The 19,818-nt window shown below is 33.8% G+C and overlaps 1 protein-coding gene across 1 annotated transcript in view; it reads right to left on the bottom strand.

Moving 5' to 3' along the window:
• Positions 1-6,495: 6,495 nt before the first annotated feature.
• Positions 6,496-19,818, bottom strand: part of LOC122410432 (acetylcholinesterase-like) — a 180,967-nt gene continuing 167,644 nt past the window's right edge. The window contains exons 5-6 of the mRNA XM_043418554.1: positions 14,187-14,341; positions 6,496-12,493 (exon numbers count right to left, since the gene is read on the bottom strand). Coding sequence (XP_043274489.1) covers positions 12,372-12,493; positions 14,187-14,341 — 277 coding nt within the window. The 3' untranslated portion in view covers positions 6,496-12,371. The remainder of the gene's footprint in view (positions 12,494-14,186; positions 14,342-19,818) is intronic.

The following is a 19,818-nucleotide window of genomic DNA, read 5'->3' as shown; positions in this document are numbered from 1 at the left end:
ATTTGAGTGGTAATTTTCTGTAATAAATTTATCCAATTTTTGTCCACCATTTTAGATCTGTCGATTCGAATTAAAAAAATCGGATATTGGGTTCGTTATCAGCGATCCCAAAACCCGCAGAAACACATTTCAGGTCAATTGGGTTGATTTTTAAAAAATCATCTGCTATTTTGAATTTTTTAAATCCAACATTGAATTCTTCATCAGCGATCCTAAAATCCCTGAGTAACAAGTCCCATACCAATTGGATCGATTTTTTTTTTTTAATCGTCTGTTACATTAAATCCGCCACGATCAAATTCGTAATCAGCGACCCCAAAAACTTTTAAATACCAATTTTCATCAAAAGCGGAGTAGACGAAACAATGACGAAAAGCTGAGGTTTTTTTCACATAAAAATGACTATGTTTAGTGTACCGAAAAATAATTCAGGGGTTCGATATTTTCAACACGAGAAGTTAACAATTGCAAATTTTCAAACCTCTATGACTTAGAAACGGCTAGTTAAAAAAAATTGAAAAAAATCATGAAAGCTCACAGTGATACGTACTTTTGAAAAACAATGATCATTATGCATAATTCTGACCCTCCAGCACAAATTAATTCCATAATTGGTGGAATGACTCATACATCTGTAAGTTGCGAAAAAAGTTTTACTTCAGTTGTGTGGTCTAAACACACTCACTTTTTTTATGATTACCATCTGATATAAAAATACATCCAATTTTGAGTTTATACAGTCTTCGAAGTCATTGTGGCTATATATGACACGTAAAACTGTGCTTTTTTTTGACTAAAAATATTTCGATTAAACAATCGTCAAAAAAATTAGAGTGAAATCTGAAATGGAGCCTAGTGCTTATACATCCTTCGTAAAATCGTCAAGAAGGGCAAATATAAATTTTACCTCAAAAATATTCCAGTTGTAATCGAATGAAAAGAAATCGCAACTTGAATTAAATTATATAATCCTGTAATTGACTAATAATTTTTGCGCGATGATTGATATAACCAATAGTTTCAAAGCTCCCGGCTTCGCAGGAAATGATTAATACTAATGAAACAACACCGACGGAATAAAGAATTCAACGTCCGGATCGATGGCATACCTGTTTTAAATACATCGGAAATCCTCTCATCATTATTCACGATACTTGTTATCTCTAGACAAAGCGTAGGTGCTGTTGATCGCTGATTCGTACCGAAGAATCAACAAATAGCATAAAGTAAGAGGAGCTACTGTAAACAGCAAAAAAGTCAGCAGAAAGAAGATGCGAAAAACAGTAACGATGATTTGGTATTAAATAACGGCGCAGAGAAAACAAATAATAAAAAAACGGCTTTCGCAAAAATATCCACCAGCTGAGATTATCCGCGATGTATTCTCGACGCGGTGATTTGCGTTCAATCATAAAAACGTTCGAGTACAAAGGCCGCCAGCGGAACGATTATCTTACGAAAACAAATTTTATTCTTACCACATTTTTTTTCCCCTAAAGCCGTCTTTGTATCTGTAATTTATTTTGTAGTTAACTAGTCTTAAATGAAAGATTTCAAAGACTTTGAAACGTCGTTAATAATGGATCAAAATTCACCGGCAAATCGAGCGTTGAAACAGCGTCTCGAGAGACCGTATACTTTCTCAAGTCAATAATATTCTTCTAACGTATTTCTCGGAACTTGAAAGATCGATAGAAGACTTTTCAGTTATTCATTCCAAAGTGAATGAATCATCGGTGCGTGTGGAAGAAATTCTTCAGTAAGCTGACCGGAACACAGCCCGAAGAAAATCCATTATTCAAATACTTGTGATTTTTTTCTTTTTTTATTCAGTTTATCGGAGAAATGTATGCCATTAATTTTATAAATGAGAAAATGTTAAATATCAAATGAAAAAATAAAATAGAAAGAATGGGACTAAATAATTTTTTAATACATTTTACGTAAAAATGGAACAATATCTAAAGAACTATTTTCGAGTGAAACGACTCATTAACCTATGCCACTTATGCATGACACCTTCAACTGCTAACTGCTAGTCCGAATGCAGCTAAAAAAAGTACGCCACTATACGGAGCTAAAAGATCACATAACAATAATAGATTCACTGCATTTAAATTTCGTAGTGAAGTATCAGATCAGTATCGATTAACAATATTGGATCGTAATTTGAAAAGAACATAAATAACATCCGACTTAATATCTCGTGTAGTTCGTTTATCTTTATTAACTACATTAATATTCCGTTACATAGATTCATTTGTATGTATAGATATCTATATACATATATAATGTTTATACACACATATATACATATTTCTATATATGCATGTATAATAATTACATATAACGTTAACATTCATAAATTTTTATCCATAACCGAACCGTGAAACATAATATCCGTCGCATGTCTCGTCGGTTTTGGTTGAAGGCAAAATAATGAAAATATTGTTAAAAAAATAATAAACAATCGACAATGTTGATACAAAGCAGTTTTTCGAGTGAGAATGATACGTGAGACCTTTTTCTTTCGTGAAGTAGTAAGCACGACGAGGCGTGCTCAACTGACACATATACCTTATAAATATCGCTCGAGGACCGACAATATTTATATAATATCTAATCGAACAATCGTCAGCATATAGACTTATATTTTAATAATATTCAATATTCGATTAAAATCCGAAGGATAATCCTTATTTATTGTCAATCCTCTATTATCACTTCTTTCAATCACACAAAATAATGGATATTAAGCGTTGCCTCGTCTCCTTGAGAAAGTTAGTGAGCCAAACATTTGTTTATTTGAACGCTTTAGAGTCTCGCGATGCGTGCTAATGACTGGTGAGGGGGGGGGGGGGAGGTGGGGAGGGGGAGGCATTATTGTAAGATGCAAATTTGGAAAGGTGGTCCAGAAGCAAATGGAGTATTTTTGCAAAGAAGAACGACAGTAAGGGGCGAGGAAAGTGGAATCGGATCAAAATAATTGCGAAAGCGAGATTTTTCTTTCTTTAGCTTGAATTATTCTGTCATGGGCCACGAAATGATAACGAGAGGGTCGTTATCATTAATTGACTAAGTATATATTGTACGTAGGCGTGAGTGACGCGAGGAAGAATTATGGTCCCGAACGTTTGTCTCATATAATATATAAATGCGCGACATTTAACGCTTTTATGAATTCATTTTATTTCATGAGAAATTTGACTAATTCTGTGGACAAATAACCGAGGATCAGACGATCTCGTTCGTATGCGACGAAATTAACGATTCTTTCGATATTCAATTGTATTGTTCTCATTCCATCTGTCCGAAATTGAAAAATTCTCATCAGCCGTTTCGTCTTTCTTTTTACTTTTTCTTAGTAGGACGACTTGCTGCTTTTCGTGAGTTTCTTTTTTGGGGGAGGCAAACGGGGCTTCCGAGAAATTCGAGGTAAAAAAGATTGTATCGACCTACATTCAGCATGGATATGGACGAAAACCGACTGCTAGATATCGACTCGAGAGTCGAGCGAATGCTGGACGAGAGAGGATGGATATATAGAAATAAAAAACGAGGCAAATAAGTCAATCGTGGCTTTAGATCGTGTCGGTCACAAAAATATATATAATGGTATAAATTATCCAATGGAATATCTATTTCCACACGGAACAACGGATTGTCAAATCGATAGGTCGAGTATCTATCTGTTTTCTCTCTCCTTCTGTCGTCTCAGATTCGAGCAACCATTCTATCAAATGGCTCTCAACTGTTATATCTCGGTTTCTGTTCTTTTACCCATTTTGTTTTACCCAAACCCTCTAATTCGATGGTCATTTGCGCTTGACACGAAACTGTTTTGATTCTCCAATTCTCAATGAGGAAGAATCTTTAAATAGTGCATCACTTGCCCAAAAGAAACGGTATGGTCACCGAATAGATTTTTGCGAAAGGTCAATCCGAACATATATATTCAGCTGTTTTTTTTACCCACGATTTAATCAATACGTTTTTCTGGTCATTGCATTGATCTATTAACAATCAATTCGAAAAAAATGGATTTCTCTAGAAATATTCACAACTATAATTTAAAATGAACGAGATACGTTTCAAGTTGTTTGAATAGAAATGTTGTGAAACGTTAGAACGGCTGCTCGATTTTTTACTATGTAGAAACTCATTTAAATTTACTATAAACTCCCGTTGTGAACCAAAAAAATCAGGAAAATGTTGCCAAGTTTGAGCAACAAAACAGAAAAAGGAAAGGAAGGAGAAAATCCATTTATTTATCATTGTAAAAAAAAATAAAAATGGTTTCTTGAGTGCGGGTTTAATTGAATAAATTCTTGTACAGCACTGTGACGATTTGGTTAAAATTGTTGGAAATTGAATGATCGTGGCTTGGTAATTGAATTGAAGGGGGCGCCGTAAGCCGCGAAACGCGAGAGAGGAGGGTCTTGATAGTTTTTTATTAACGGAGATTATGAAGATGATGGGATGATGATAGGAAACGCACATTATTCAATATATATAGAGCACGTGAGGATGCAAGCTCGACAGTAATGCACGCCCAGAAATCTTAACATCATATTCCATATACTATAATTGTGAAGTATAACGCACGAGGACACATGTAACAGTAAATTTATATAAAGCATTCCACGCTAAATCTGACGGTTCGACAAATTTTTATTTCTGATATCCTCAATTTTAGTACACCTCAGAAGAGCCTTCCGTTAAATTTTGGGATAAAAAAAAAATTGCTCTTTTTAAGTTTGAAATACTAAATGCTGGTTCTGAAAATGAGCGTATTTTTTAATTTTTTTCAAAATTTTTCATTTCAAATTACTATTCTTTCAACAACTTTTAATTTTGCCACCATATATTTTTTTTTCACTTATTTTCAATTAATTTTAATACTTGTATATTGATTAAGTGTATCAGATCAATTAGAAAACTTGAAGTCTATTTATAAACAGTTATAACAAACGTATTTATTCGTGTTCTTTGGAAAATCGTTTAAAAATTATATCAACAATATTATTTTTTGTTGCAAAGTATTTTTTTCATTTTTAATATAATACCTTTATGAATTGCTATTCAATCTCAAAAAAACATCTTAATGAATGACTTTCTAATGTGGTGACGTTATTAACTGTTTGTTTCTATGAACAGGTACGTAATTTGTTTATTTGTATCATAACCTCTGTTATATAGAACTCACTATTGGAAGCTCAATTCAGTTATTAGTTTTGTATGTTTTCAGTTGGAACTCAATAGTATAGTCTTAAATATGAAGTTTAAATCTCGGCTTCATAGATGGTGCAACTCATCGAAATTCGAAAACATAGTTTGTTATAGAAGGTCATAAATTTGAGGATCCCATTGTCTTTCTACATGATGAGCACAAATATTCAAAACAGATGAAATTCCATAAATGTTGAAATCTTCTGGAGGAAAGTTTTAATCCCTTCCTTGCAACATGGTTGCCCAATTTCAATGGATTGCGAAATGTATGAAGCCGAAAGTTAGATTCCATATTGAAGAATTTATTATTAAATTCCATACACAAACACATAAAAGTAACTAACTCATCGTTTACTTATCGATTTTAAATAACTATTAATGATTCAAAAGTATTCAAATTGATTGAAAGTGAGTGGAAGTATGAGGTGACAAGATCGGTACCTATAATGATTTATAGGAAAAAATTTCGATTTTAAAGAAGTTGTAAAAAAATTTACAAGCCGGTTACAGTTAGTGTCGCGATACTTCAAAGCAAAAATTTAATATTTTTGCTTTGAATAATACATTTAATATTTTTAACTTAAAAATTTGAATCAAAAAAATTTCGGCCACTTTTTCTGTGAAAGCTATTTAAAAAATAAGATTTTGAAAAAAGCTTTAATTTGGATCATTATTAAGGAGGGTGGATCGCGACGATATACAATGTTGCGATGCTAAACCATGTTAAAAATATTAAGAATTTCATAAAATTTGGTAAATGTATTCTTTAAAAATATAAGACAACATAAATTTTTTTAGATTTTTCTACCACACCGCTCTCGGTGTGGACACTAAATGGTTAAACACTAAAGTTCACGTGTATAAGCACAGTTATACATCTCGTGCATTAGAACTTCGATTTAACGCTCAATTATGCGATAACCATATGGTAAAAAAATTTGAAAAAAAATTATATTTGTATACTTGATGCCAAAGAATTTTATCACCAAATTTTATTACATTCTGATTATTTTGATTTCATAATGCACCCTCCTTAAGAACGTTATGCACGAAAAACCGAAAGAAGAACGATTTCTTGGAAAATTCGATCATTTTTAAACGAGTTATTTAAAAAATCACAAAATTTAACGAAAAAGCCTTTTTCAGGGATACTAAAATATATTAAAAAATTGAAAAAATCAAAAATAAACATTTTTTGAGCCGTCCGATTTGGCGTGGAACTCCAAATATATATATATATATATAATAAGTTTATGCACTACGAGATAGTCGTACATTGTCAATTTATAGTCGTAGGTCATTATTAATAACATATTTTTATTTACAACCATAAAGTCTTAACCACGCTCTCTTTGTTTGTTTCCTTCTTGAAATACATAATTCTTTTTTTTCGATTTTCTTCATCTTGCCGTTCTACTTATCATTTAACATTAAAGAATAAACGGCTACGAGCTACATTGACTTCGTACAGAAGGAGTCGTGAGGAACACTAGACACTGCATCACTCTCAAATATTCATACGCTTCAGCTCACGCATCCTTGTTGTAGATAATTTGTCGTTCCTTTTTTATCTGTTTTTCTCCATTCATTCATTGGTTTCTTCATTTGCCTTGTCCAGTCTTTCGTGGGCTAAAATTCTATGGTTCAATCCTTTTGTAAGCTTCTAAATTTTATTGATTGAAATAATGTCGAAAACATTCAAAATTCGTGGTAATTACTGATCTGTTTCTGTGTTTGCATGTCGGTGTAGGTATTCACACACTCGGACAAATAGTCACATAACTTTTGTGCTTGAAATTGCGAAATCAATTGTACTTTTGATATTTATTTTCCAATGCGACCGTTCAATCGTTACATCCCAATTTTCCTTTTGCAACAGAATGGAGGAAATGTTTTTTGAAGGACGCGTAAATTGTCGACAATCCCGGCGGTCTCGAATGGTCGTTAACGGCGACTACGAACCGATTTGAAAATGTTTCACAAAAAGGCGTTCCCAGCTAAAAGTTTTATTTAGTTTCAATTGCGGTCTACGTAATTGTATAGATACTCGAGTTTTGAAAATCTCTCGAACATTCGTTTTTAGTATTAAAGGGGGTCATCCCGTGGAGCAGCCAGATTTTTCGAGGTTTTTCCGTAATTTTTTTGCCACAAAGGAAAAAAACATAGATTTTTTAAATATGGAGGGTTTATTTACTGAGGGTCCATCTCTATGGCAGAATTTTTAACTCCGATTTCTCGGGTACATTTTATGTCTTTTTTCTTTGCCGCAAAATACCCCGAAAAATTCGGTTGTCCCCCGGGGTGATTCTCTTAATGAAACCATTGAAAAAGAAAAATTTGGCAAGATGATAAGTCGACCGTAACATTTCGTTCAACTTTTATCAAATATTCAGATTTTTGGGAAGAATTCAATTTTTTCAGGAATTATTCCAAATCCATTTTAAATAAGAAAAAGAAAGTGAAGTTATATTTAATTAATAAAGATTCAATCAAACGAAGAACCATGAAATCGAATAAATTTTCTGACTCAATACAAGTCAATCAATAATCTTATAGAGTTTTTTAAATGAAACATTTTTAAGGGAATCACACAGAATCGAAAGCGATTATTAACCATCCATTGTCGCGATCATGCCTTATACGATTATTCGTCTATTTACTCATTTTTCCCATTCTTTTGAATTTTAATATTCCTTGACATATTTCGCTCAACTTCCTCGTCGTTAATCGCTAAACAGCCGTATTTCAAACGGCCTTTATCGAACTACACGAAAATACAAAATTTATATAGAGATTTCTCCTCCATTATTCGTCTCATATCTTCATGTGTTTCTCCAATACTTTTTAATTTACGAGTGTGCATTCTCGTTTGCGTATGTGTATATTGAGGATGTGTGCTCCTCCGTTCTATTTTTTTGTTTTTTTTTTCGATAAGTTTTATCTTTTTTTTTGTATTTTAGAGGTGCCAAGTTCACAAGCTCGATGCATTTAAGAATTGTATAAGAATACGAAAGATCGTCAACTGGTACCCTTCTGCGTTACGTATCCTTCGTTACTTTATTCTTCTTCATATCTTCCTTCAACTTTATCAAACAATATATTTAATCACTGAATTTATTATTGACATATATTATAATGGAATCATTTTTTTAACCTTGTGTACGTGTCTCGATTTGTTTGATAATATTCGAAAAATAATATTTCTCTTCTTTCACCTTTCGTTCTAATCTTTCAGGTGTAAAAGGGATTTCAGGTGACGATCGCTGTGTTTTTTCAAGTATTTCCGTAATCGTTGAGACGCTCGTGGTTTTCAATATTGTTTTTTTTTGAATCTTCATTTATTCGTTTTTATCCGTATTTATTATTTCGAGATGAATAATGTTTCTTCTCCCTTCCGATCTCCCTACGGTATCGATTATTGACAAGTTTGTAGGCCTGATTTTGTTTATTCAAAAGTAAATTGAGCTCTCTATTTCGTTGATTTATTGAATCTATTGAAAACAAACGGAAAAATGAAGGGAATTTGCTAAAAAATTCACTTATCTCCGACAACTCTCTAAATTTTTTCTTTCACAGAAGAAAAAGCAAACTTTTTCCCGGACTTTTTTTTATCTTCTATCGCCACGAGCACTCGGAACGAATGAAATTCTACAAGCAAATACAGACCCATGATTGTCCTTTGAGGATAGTTTTGGTGTACGTGCAAGGAATGCAGGCAACTTTAGGGCAAATGTTTTTTATCAGATGAAAAAGACATTTATTAAAGGATGAGAAAAAATCTCACTTCATGTTGATCGCCGGTGTCGTGTACGCTATTTGTTGTGACTTCAAAGATTAAGAATTTACGTGTTTTATTGTTGTCTTATATACTCGTTTTTATTTTACCTTGAAACAATCACTATGACTCGACTACTTTTGACTGAGACATGATTGACAATTCGCGAACTTCTAGAGATATCGCAGCATGAGAACGAGCATAGCAATGGAAAAGATAGATGAAGAATAAAAAAATGAGATGATTAACATTCACGTGCGATCATCGGTTGTGAGATATAAAAATAATGTCCAGCTTGGTCACACGAGTGGTAGTTTTTTTTGAGCATTCCGGGCTGAGAATGAAAAGATTTGAATAAACATTAATCGCGCGAATGAACTAAAGCATAAAACTGACATTTCGATTGTGTGTACGAAATTAATGAGACAAAATAAATATCCTTAGGTCAATAGAGTTACCGATAAATAATAATTGGGAAAAGAGAAGTAAACCGAGTGAGTTAATAAATGATATCTTATGGAAAAAAACAATTAGGTTAAAGGAAATGATGACATCAATTCATCCAATGTTAAATGATAAAGTTCTCAATAGGAACTATCTTAGTTTTGAAAATTTGACATCTCAAAAAATTAAAGATAGTTCTCGAAAGTTTGAGAGTTCGAACAATACAATTTTTTGTGAGTAGATTTCGCTCTACTGTTTATGATATTTTCTCCGAAAGATTCTCCATTGGGAAACATTTATGGGAGTCTTTGATTTAATCGATTCTCAAAGTGCTGTGCATGAAAGCTTCTCTTTTAAATTCCTGATTTTTTCTCTCTCTCTCTCTCTCTCACCCTCTCTTTTGTCTCTATTTGTATGAGTTTTATTCGGTTGTTCTTACCTTGAGGCACTAAAAACGTCGATGCCGGTTCGGCCGCTAACTAACAATTTTATTAATTAATGATTAATGATATGTGATTTAAGGAAAATTGCGTGTAGGTACGTGACGATAATGGTGGTAGTGGATTCTCTCTTTCTCCCTTTCCTCATTTTTTTCATGCTAATAACTAAGCGCTCAAATCGAAAATCTCGATGAACCAACAAAAATCTCATTCCCCTACAACCTTCTGGTTTTGCCAGAGTCTCTAAAACTATGTAATTTTTGGTTGAAACTTCAGGCATTTATTTATTTTGTTTCTTTCTCAAAATCATTCTTCTATCTGTATGCATTTAATTCAAAGACGATCGCATATCAATCGTTTTGTTGCACAAACCGTGGAAACAAGTATATTCAACTCATGTACTTGGCTGAACATGAATCAAAACATTGATTTTATTTACGAGATCCAGTAGATGGTTTTGTAAAATAATTAATCCTCAAATATGTCGTTTGTTCAAGTGGTTCTTTCAACGTTGGAACTGGGACTGAACTAACATTGAAAAATCGATTTGAATCACATGAATATATAAAAATCATGGAAAAAAAATAAATTCATTGCAGAGTGTCTCGTATCTTCGTGGCATGAATCTAATTAAATTATTCTTTAGTTTATTAGTTCATACACCGATTCATATACTCTAATTAATTTATACGTATTGCTGTATTATTACATATATATGTGTATGCATTGATATTAATATTCATTTTTCATATTTGTTGATTCAGATATATCTATATATTCATTCATATCTATACATAGTTATATATATATATATATATATTTTTCGCCCTTTTCATTTTCGTCTCATGAATTAATTCTTTCATTATTGATTAATATATATATATATATATATATATAGATATTTCTATATGTATCGTGTATGTATAGGTGATATGTACCAAATGGAAGATTCACGTTGGACGCGTTTCATGTAGTTCTCCGACCCTTTTGTTCTTGTCAACATATTTATCATTTTTTTCGCTATTCTCATTTATATTTTTCACGATTGATTTCCATCCTTCTTTTGTCGTTTATTTGATTACTCCGATCCAAGCGATTTTTAATTGATCGGATTCAATCGGGTTGTTTTTTTCTTTTCTCAATATAGTCCCTTCGAATCAGCGAGGGATACAAGAATGATAGACTGGTATTCGACATTCAGATAAGCACTTTTTCAATCTGTTTTCCTAGGAGTAACGCGCCACGTCCCGGAAATCGAAAAAACCTGTCGTTATTCCAATTTTTTCTCTCACTTGTTTGCATTTTTTTCCGTTCTTGCGTCTTATTCTTTGGGTTATTTCCTTCTTAATTATTATTTACGATAGGCGTCCCTTAAGAATACCTTTTTGGAGTGGGTCTCATCTGCGACCCGCAGCCATATATTTCCTCCTAACCGTACTGGGTTTATAAGCAAAATTGTCCCTTTGCACCGTGCCGATACAAGTTTAAGTCGTTTTCATTTTCTTTTGAATTTCATTTTTTTTGTATCTTTCCACTTTTTTCGTTACGACTTTTTTCGTCTTCGAAAATGACGCAATTTCCTTTTTTTTTAACATTTTTACGAATAATCTCTAAACTGTCGATTATCATCGCACTTGTCTCTCTTTGTAGCTGACTTCTATACATTTTTTCGTATTGTTTCATATCGCATATTCCCTAAATATGCGACACTGATTTTTCAATGTAAATGATTCTTCAATGTTACCGTCCATATTGAGTTGCTAATGAAAAAAAAAAAAATCTCTAACTATCGACTGTCATTCTAATTCAGCTGTTTTTTTATTTCATTTTTCACGACTGCTCCAAAAAACAAATATCGCATGAACGATTGGGACTTGAACTAAGATTCGGTTCAGCTCATCAATTTTTTTCCTTGTACATTTTCAGTTCTGTCTTTCATCTCAAGTTCTTGATCACAAGAAGTCGTAACAGTTTTTACTCACGCGAAAGAGAGTGAAAAATTTATCCTGTTAATTTCTGATACATTTTCATACCCACAACATGGGACAACCGATTTTCATAATTATCGGATAACACTCGCATAGAAATTTGTGATGATGAAAATTATTTTCATCGAGGTCATTCGAACTGAGAATCAACTGTAAACAAATTCAAACTTTTTTAATTTGTCTACAGTCCAAAAAATCCAATTTCGCCTTGAAGCGAGCGTTTTTTCTTTTGACATTTTTTTCCGATAATCGCAGAAAAGGTTCTCAGTTTTAAACTACTGTGTCGAAATTTTGCATTTTTTTCTTGCCTACTCGCTCTTTTTGTGTTATTTAATTTTTTTTTCTTTTTTTTTGTGTATCCACCGCAGTTCGTTCTTCCCATATCTTCACCAGGTCATTTGAGGACAAAATCGCGTGATTCTGAGATGGATGGATCGAAACGGTTTACGAGGATCACTCTAGGAAACCATCTAAATAACACATATTTATTCATGTCTAGATAATCTCGGTGAATATGAGAACCGGAAGTATGAGGGCCGTCAATGCACTACGAAGGTCATCAGCACCTGCTGAAACACTTGACGCAACCGCACCGTTACAAGCTTCGGCCGGAGGATCTGCAAGTAGAAGAAAACAATCAAATTGGACGAGCAAAAATAGTCGTCGGAAAAATAACGAAAAAAAATGCACCTCAATAAAAAAAACTGTAGATCCATTGAAAATCGCACGTACGGAAATTGTTCGTCGTTTTATTCATTCTATGAAATAACGTCTCCTAAATATCAATTTGTGTCTGAAAATCCCATACACGATGAAGAAAAAAGTTTGAAAATGATACTAAATTGAAGGTTTAGTTGTAGGTCATGTATTCGAAATTTCATAAATACTTAAAATTGTTGGAAAAAGTGTCATGTCTTGCGGCGGACAGACTGAAGTAATGAGAGATGTCGGAAGAAGCTCGTTACGAAACTCCTTCAGGGAGGAGATCACAGAGACCCAACATTAATTAGGACGAGGGAAGCTCGTTATTTCTTTTTTTTACACCGAGTGTCTGAGATAGTGCTGCAGGGTAAGCCTGTACATCACTTCAAATGATGCTCCGGTACTGCCACGTGAAGGTTAAAAAAATATTCACTAAAAATGTATAGAAAGAACTAGAATGAGAAGCAGCTTTTGGTGTTTCATTTATAGAGTTTAAATTCTTGAATCCAAACCATTAACTCTATCAATAATAAAAGTAAAAAAAAAAAAGAAAAATAAGTTCTACAATCGCAGCATTACCTGTTTCGAATTTCTTATTACAATGTTTGTTGCAACAGTTTTATTTCCGAAGCAGTTCAAGTATGAAACAAGGAACAATAAAACTCTTTCATTTTCTCTTATCGAAAATGCATTTCTGTCTGAGTGCGTTTTATCGAATTTTTGATGATCCAGTAAACTTCCATTTGACATCCGTTGGATGTTATACACGATCTAAGTATTGAATTTGATCTTCTTTTTTCATATTTTACCGCTTCTTATTTTATTTTCGATCGTTCGAACGTATAACACGTACATGTCACGTACATGAGAACACGAGATTGAAAGTCGATCAAGATTCTACCGGAGGTTGGGATATAACCTTTTTTTTGCAAATATATGAAATTGTTGAAGAGAGCTGAGTCAGCAAGAGGGTTCGTAGGGAACTTCAAGAACGACGAGGTGAGAAGGAGACCCGACAAGAAAGGTGAAAAGGAGAAAGATCAGGAGAAGGTTATGTAGGCATCAGGATTACGGTAAAAAGGAAAATTCGGAGAAGGAAGAGAAGAGATAAAGATGAGAAGAACTAATACTTCGAGTGGATGATAAAGTGAACCAGGATCGTCGTCCTACCCATCGATTCAGTTTGCGTTTTCCTAGACAAAGATGACAGCTCACTTCCTCTCGAGCCGTATTTCTGATGAAATCGAGAGGGTCAAATTGGAAGTAGGGGATCGGACTAAAAACGATAGATCTCTGAATTATTTATTACGTCGAATCAACTCGGCCGAAAGTCCTGACAATGAAATTGGATTCGATACAAGAATAACGATGCCTCAATATATTATAAACTTTTTCTCATCTATCATATTGGATTGATATCCCATGGAATCACCAGACTTTAAGACTGGAGAAACAATCGAAAATAAATATCGCGAAATTGGCTTTTTTATATATCCATAATATTTATATGTATTTGAAAAAAAACGAAGTTTGCCGAATAGAAGGGTTAAAATTAGAAATCGATATAAGTCGAGGATTCAATTGGAGACAACAAATCTTCATTCTCACCGGGAATTCCTTCAAGCCGTGGCAAAAACTCGTTCCAAAATGCACACGATGTCGTTCGCGGTCCCTTGCCAAGACCGTTTGTTTCAGCATTGAAAATGTAATACTGAGGCTCGTCTCTTGTATATGCTGGCCAATTGTCGTCATCCGTTGGTTTCCTGAAACATATATATACCGGAGACATTTTTATTACCGATTTTTCCAATTGATTATTCCTTGCCTATTACCAAAATGTATGGTTATTTTTTAACATTGTTTAATTTTAAATTTGATCTAGTTTGCAAATTACAAAAACCGACTCATTTCCCATTTTTATACTTAAGTTTTTTAATCTGCACGACCTCCACTTCACGAAGTTTGAACCCAATCCCAAAGATATTTTAATCGTACGATAACTCTTGTTTACTCTTTCTTTCCGACATTTTTATCAGCCCAGTGGGCTTCTATTATCGGAACTTCAGTGGTTTACATTTTCTTCATTTTTATGGTACTAAGAAATGCCTCAATAGTTTTGCAATTCAACGGTTTCGTCAATAAAAATCGCTTTCTCAACGTAAAATTTTTCTTTAATCAATATTTTAATGAAAATATTGATGAATCAATTATTAGATGGTCAACGCAGCCTTTGAAGATACAAAGATGACAACCTGTAGTGGATAAGAGTATTACGTACAAAGTTAAGAAAGTTAAACGTCAACTGCACGACGAGTGCACGTTTAATGAAAGTAGATGTGGCCTGTGCTAGTCACAAACTGTTAATAGAGTGACCAATCGACATTCGCTCGAGCAGGAAGCGAGCGAGACCACAGGAGAAGCGATGGATTATCGAGATGGGCAAACTACACATACGTGCCTAAAGCTACACCTGCCGCAACGATCCTGATGATAATACGAGCTACGATACAGCGGGGACATAGCAAGGAATACGAGAGTGACTTTTCACGTTTCGATGACAGGAAGTTCGATCGCGTGAACAAACTTTACTTGATGCGAATATCATTTGAATATATGTTCAAAGATGAAACCTTCGACGAACGAAGCACCGAGGTATCCGAAAAGTGATTTTCTCATTTCCGAAATAGAGTTGCATTTTTTCAGTGAAAATAAATGAAAGCTCAGAGTAAATAAAAGAAAGTCGGACAGGGTGGAGTACCCAAGAAAAGCGGAACACCCCCCCCCCCCTTTTTTAAAGTGGAATCATTTTTTTTATGAAAGACGAATTTGAAAATTCGACTCAGGATAAACAATAATGTGTTTCATGAAATCACAAAAGTGTTGCAATAATAAACAAATTTAATTTGTTAATTAGAAATACTAGATTCATCAAACGTGGCTCTATCTTAGTTGTTTAAAGTGTAAGCGAAGCTTCGATTTTATAATATAATTAATAAAGTCGTATAATTATCAAATTTGCGTTAAACATTCATGTTTTTCATGAATATAACGTTTCCATCCCTTATTCGCGGTGAAATGAGTGATTTTTTTAGTATCAATCACAAATTCTGAATCGAATTTCATAATTCAATATTTTTCGATGTTATTCATTAAAAAAAGCTTTTCGATGTGGGAGTATCTAGTGCTCAACATTACTTTATCACTAGGCGAACGGACATAGCCTCGCTAAAGCGTACTGCTATAAAACAATCTTCTTGTATGTCGAGGAATAATATGCTCCATTATTACTTTGTTTACGTACAATTTTGATATGAATACGGAGGAGGAATACGTAGAGGTTGGGACTCTTATTGTCAACGGGCGGTGCTCCGCTGACGCGAGAGCGCTTCGTCCGTAGCCCTCTGACAGACTTCGGTGAAACCAGAAATCGTGCCCGAGGGTAAGGCTGTCCTGTTACAATGGATACAGATATTCTGACATATCATTTTATAAATGATGTTATTATTACAAGCCTCTTCTTCATATTTACATGAAATGTAGAAGAGTTCTACATCAATAAATTGATCCAGTCATTGATCACTTCTCGTCATCGGTATATAAACCTCCCGGATTACGGTTATGAAAAATACCGAGCTTCGGAAGATGCATGCATTCAACTAGTTTGACTTTGTTTCTGTATGAAATTTATCATGAACATGACTAAAAGAGAATTCACAAATAATAATTTAATGAAATAGGTATTACTGAGTAAATAACAAGGGAAAATAATTTTGTTCAGCAGCTAATGTCATATTATTATCTGGATTCAACCGATAAGTAGCTACTTGATGGTCCAAGTAAGTTTTCGACAAACCATAATGATTGGGTGTTTCTTACTTTTAGTAGCATAGGTCGTCCTTCAATAACCAATTTTATTGCATTCACCATTGAGTTTTTTTACATTTACGGCGATTGGTATTTTCATAGTAACAAACTTTGTTTAGGATTCCTTGCCACCTAAGATCTTCCTAAGTTTTTTATGCCTTAGCGTATAAGTCGAGCAATTAGAGTGCTGAAAGCATGCACACAGTATTTAAAATGTTAAAAAAGGCATTTTTTTAGTAATTACGCAGTTTGATTACTTTTCCGAAAATCGATACACAGTTTTCATAGTTTTATGGTTTTTATGGGAAATGTCAACATCCCCCGACGAAATATCACTTAATATATCCGAATCACTTATGATTCATTTCTTAATTCTGAGTAAAAAAAGCAGTTAAGATGCTTTTTTCCCAAACCAAAACAAACCCCTTCACTATCAGAGACACGCATAGGGGTAAAAAAAAGTCGTGCCATTTTTGTGCCATGACACGCATTTGGAAAATAACATATTTCTACTGCATCGATTCGATTATAATTTGATACTTCCATGATTTTTGGGATAGCTGAATTCAAATTCGACATCAGATTTCCAAAATTCAAAATGGCAGATCCGATGTGGTGGACGAGAATTCGAAAAATGGCTTGATTTCGACGAAAGTGAGTACCTCGTGGTTTTTGGGATCGTCGAGTTCGAATTGGAAATCGGATTTATAAAATTCTAAATGGCAGGTCCATAATGGCGAACGAAAATTCGAAAAATAGGTTAATTTTGTCCCGTCCCGTGTTTAGTTATCATTTTCTGACGCGAGGATAATTCCACGCGTCAGGTAACGTGAGACTTGACGACGCTTCCTCTCAAAGTTAATATATTTCTCTTATTAAAACTGCTAAAACGCTCTTGATTCGGTTACTACGCGATGCCTCGTGCCATCGCGAATCGAAGAAGCCGCTTGGAATCCGTCAGCCTAACTTTCGTTAACAAATGCGATTAAACGGCACCGAACACCGTTTCATGAACATTCTTTTTGATAAGTCTCGTTACTCGCTTTTCGTTATTTCGTTTCGCGCCGGGGAGACGGAATTTTTAGGAAAAAATCCCCGGAGTAGCCCAGCCAAGGAGCGCAACGTTTGCCATCCATGTAGCCTTCAAATCAACCATTAAACGTACTTATATACATACATACATACATACATACATACATACATACATACATACATACATACATACATACATACATACATACATACATACATACATACATACATAATACATACATACATACATACATACATACATACATACATACATACATACATACATACATACATACATACATACATACATACATACATACATACATACATACATACATACATACATACATACATACATACATACATACATCCATACATACTCCATTTTGCTATAAAGTTTTTTTTCTGAATCGTAAAAAAAGTAATTAACGAAATTGGTGAGGATCAGAGAAAGTCCGCCGGTCTCACATGGAATACTTTATATAAAGCTATTTAAACTTTTACATGAGAAGTACAATATTCCCTTATAAACGCCGTTTTACCTACATCTCTTCTAGTACGGGAAGAAGGTAAAAACAAAAAAACACGTTACAATACATACACTGAGAAATAAAATTTGCTGATTTAACGGAATTTATTTTCGATCCAAAAATCGCGGCGAACACATGCAAATATACTGTTCGTCCAATAAAACTTTTTTTTGATTTACTGATAATTTTGTCTCACATTAGTGAAAAATATTTATTGGAACCAACAACCAACGAATGAAGTGTTAGAATCATCCGAATATTTTCGGGATAACGAATTTTATTCCGTTCGCTACGATTTCTTGATGAAATGAAAGAATTTTAAATCATCATTTTGAGGGTTATAAATACTGGAAATTTCTAGCGGCGTTTTTGGGGGGAAGAATGAGACGACAAATTTACCATGTGTATTTTAATCGATAGACTTGTTTATAAATAGAAAACTAGCCTGCAGATGGACTTTATCCAGATTGATGATTGTCCGAATATATGTATAACCGGTAGAACTGCAAAGCTCTAGAGGAACTTGATCAATCTTGAACGAAGTATAAAGAGTGAAATTTACGGGGTGAGAAGAGATTGTATTTCGCGCCTCTTCCTTAAGATCAACTAGTACCTCTATTTCACACCGATTATGCCACAAATTTTAAAGTTCAACTTTAAAATGTTGATGATATATACATCATGAATGTGCATCCTTTGTATCGAGTCATTCTTCTGTTTTGTGCCGACATGCTACGTTAATTTGCATGAGCTAAATGCAATAAAAATACGGAAAATGAATAAAAATAAAAGTGAAAATGAAGATTCAAGCATGGAAAATAAGGAAAAACAGTTAGAAAGACGTTTACACAGATTGGAACGAAAATTAGAGAAAAAGAAAGCAAAAAAGAAACATCGTCATCTCAGTCATGATTCATGGTCTCCGAACTCTCGTTCACATCGTAGTGGATATCCAAATTATGAACATGGAAATAAGAGGAGACGGGTACATGAATATCCTACAACAAATAATTCGGAGTGGGAAAATTTAGAATCAAAAGATAACGCAGTAAATACTAAGTCCTTAGGTTTTCAGGCTACGTCATCTCCATGACAACGGAAACATACACATATTGTATCTATCAAAGAAAAATTCGCTTTAGCGAAATAGGCACTCTAAACGGGCTCTTACCTGTTAGAGGAGTTGTAACTCAGCCTCCTCTGGATTAAAAATGGTTTATGTCGCTCGTTAAGTAGTTACTTAATTGAGAAAGCTGTAGCTATGGCAATATTAATGTCTGAGAATTTTTGGTACAAAAATATAACCAAAAACGAATTGGTTTTGGAAACTGAAATAATTAAATAAATATTGTATTATTTCAACAATATCTATGTTTCGTTATACAGATGAAACTGGAACATCGCAAGATAATGACATATCGATAGTTGATGTATCGAATACAAATAAAAATGTGACTGCTGTTCCGGAAATAGAAACGATTAAAATACTGGATGTGGATGACTTCGGTGGTTTGGCTGAGAATATTCTGCAGACCATAGGTAAGCGCATCGCGCCTAATAGAATGCTAGCACCAGAAGTACCGAAACCATTTGCGATAAGATGGGAAGATATTATACAACGAGGTCTTCCGTCGGAAGAAAAATTGGAGATTGTCAAAAAATATCCTACACCAAGTAATTGCCTCTTTATCGATCCCCCAAAATTGAACCCAGAGCTAAAGGTAACGGCTACAGAAGCAGTTCTGAAACGAGATAATCGAATAATTTCGAAACAAGAAAAAATTGGCGCTTGTCTTTCTGCACAAGGCAAAGCT

Source organism: Venturia canescens, chromosome 5, assembly GCF_019457755.1.
Source record: "Venturia canescens isolate UGA chromosome 5, ASM1945775v1, whole genome shotgun sequence".
In the NCBI taxonomy this organism is placed as follows: Eukaryota; Metazoa; Arthropoda; class Insecta; order Hymenoptera; family Ichneumonidae; genus Venturia; species Venturia canescens.
This window is presented reverse-complemented; position numbering and strand designations above follow the sequence as displayed.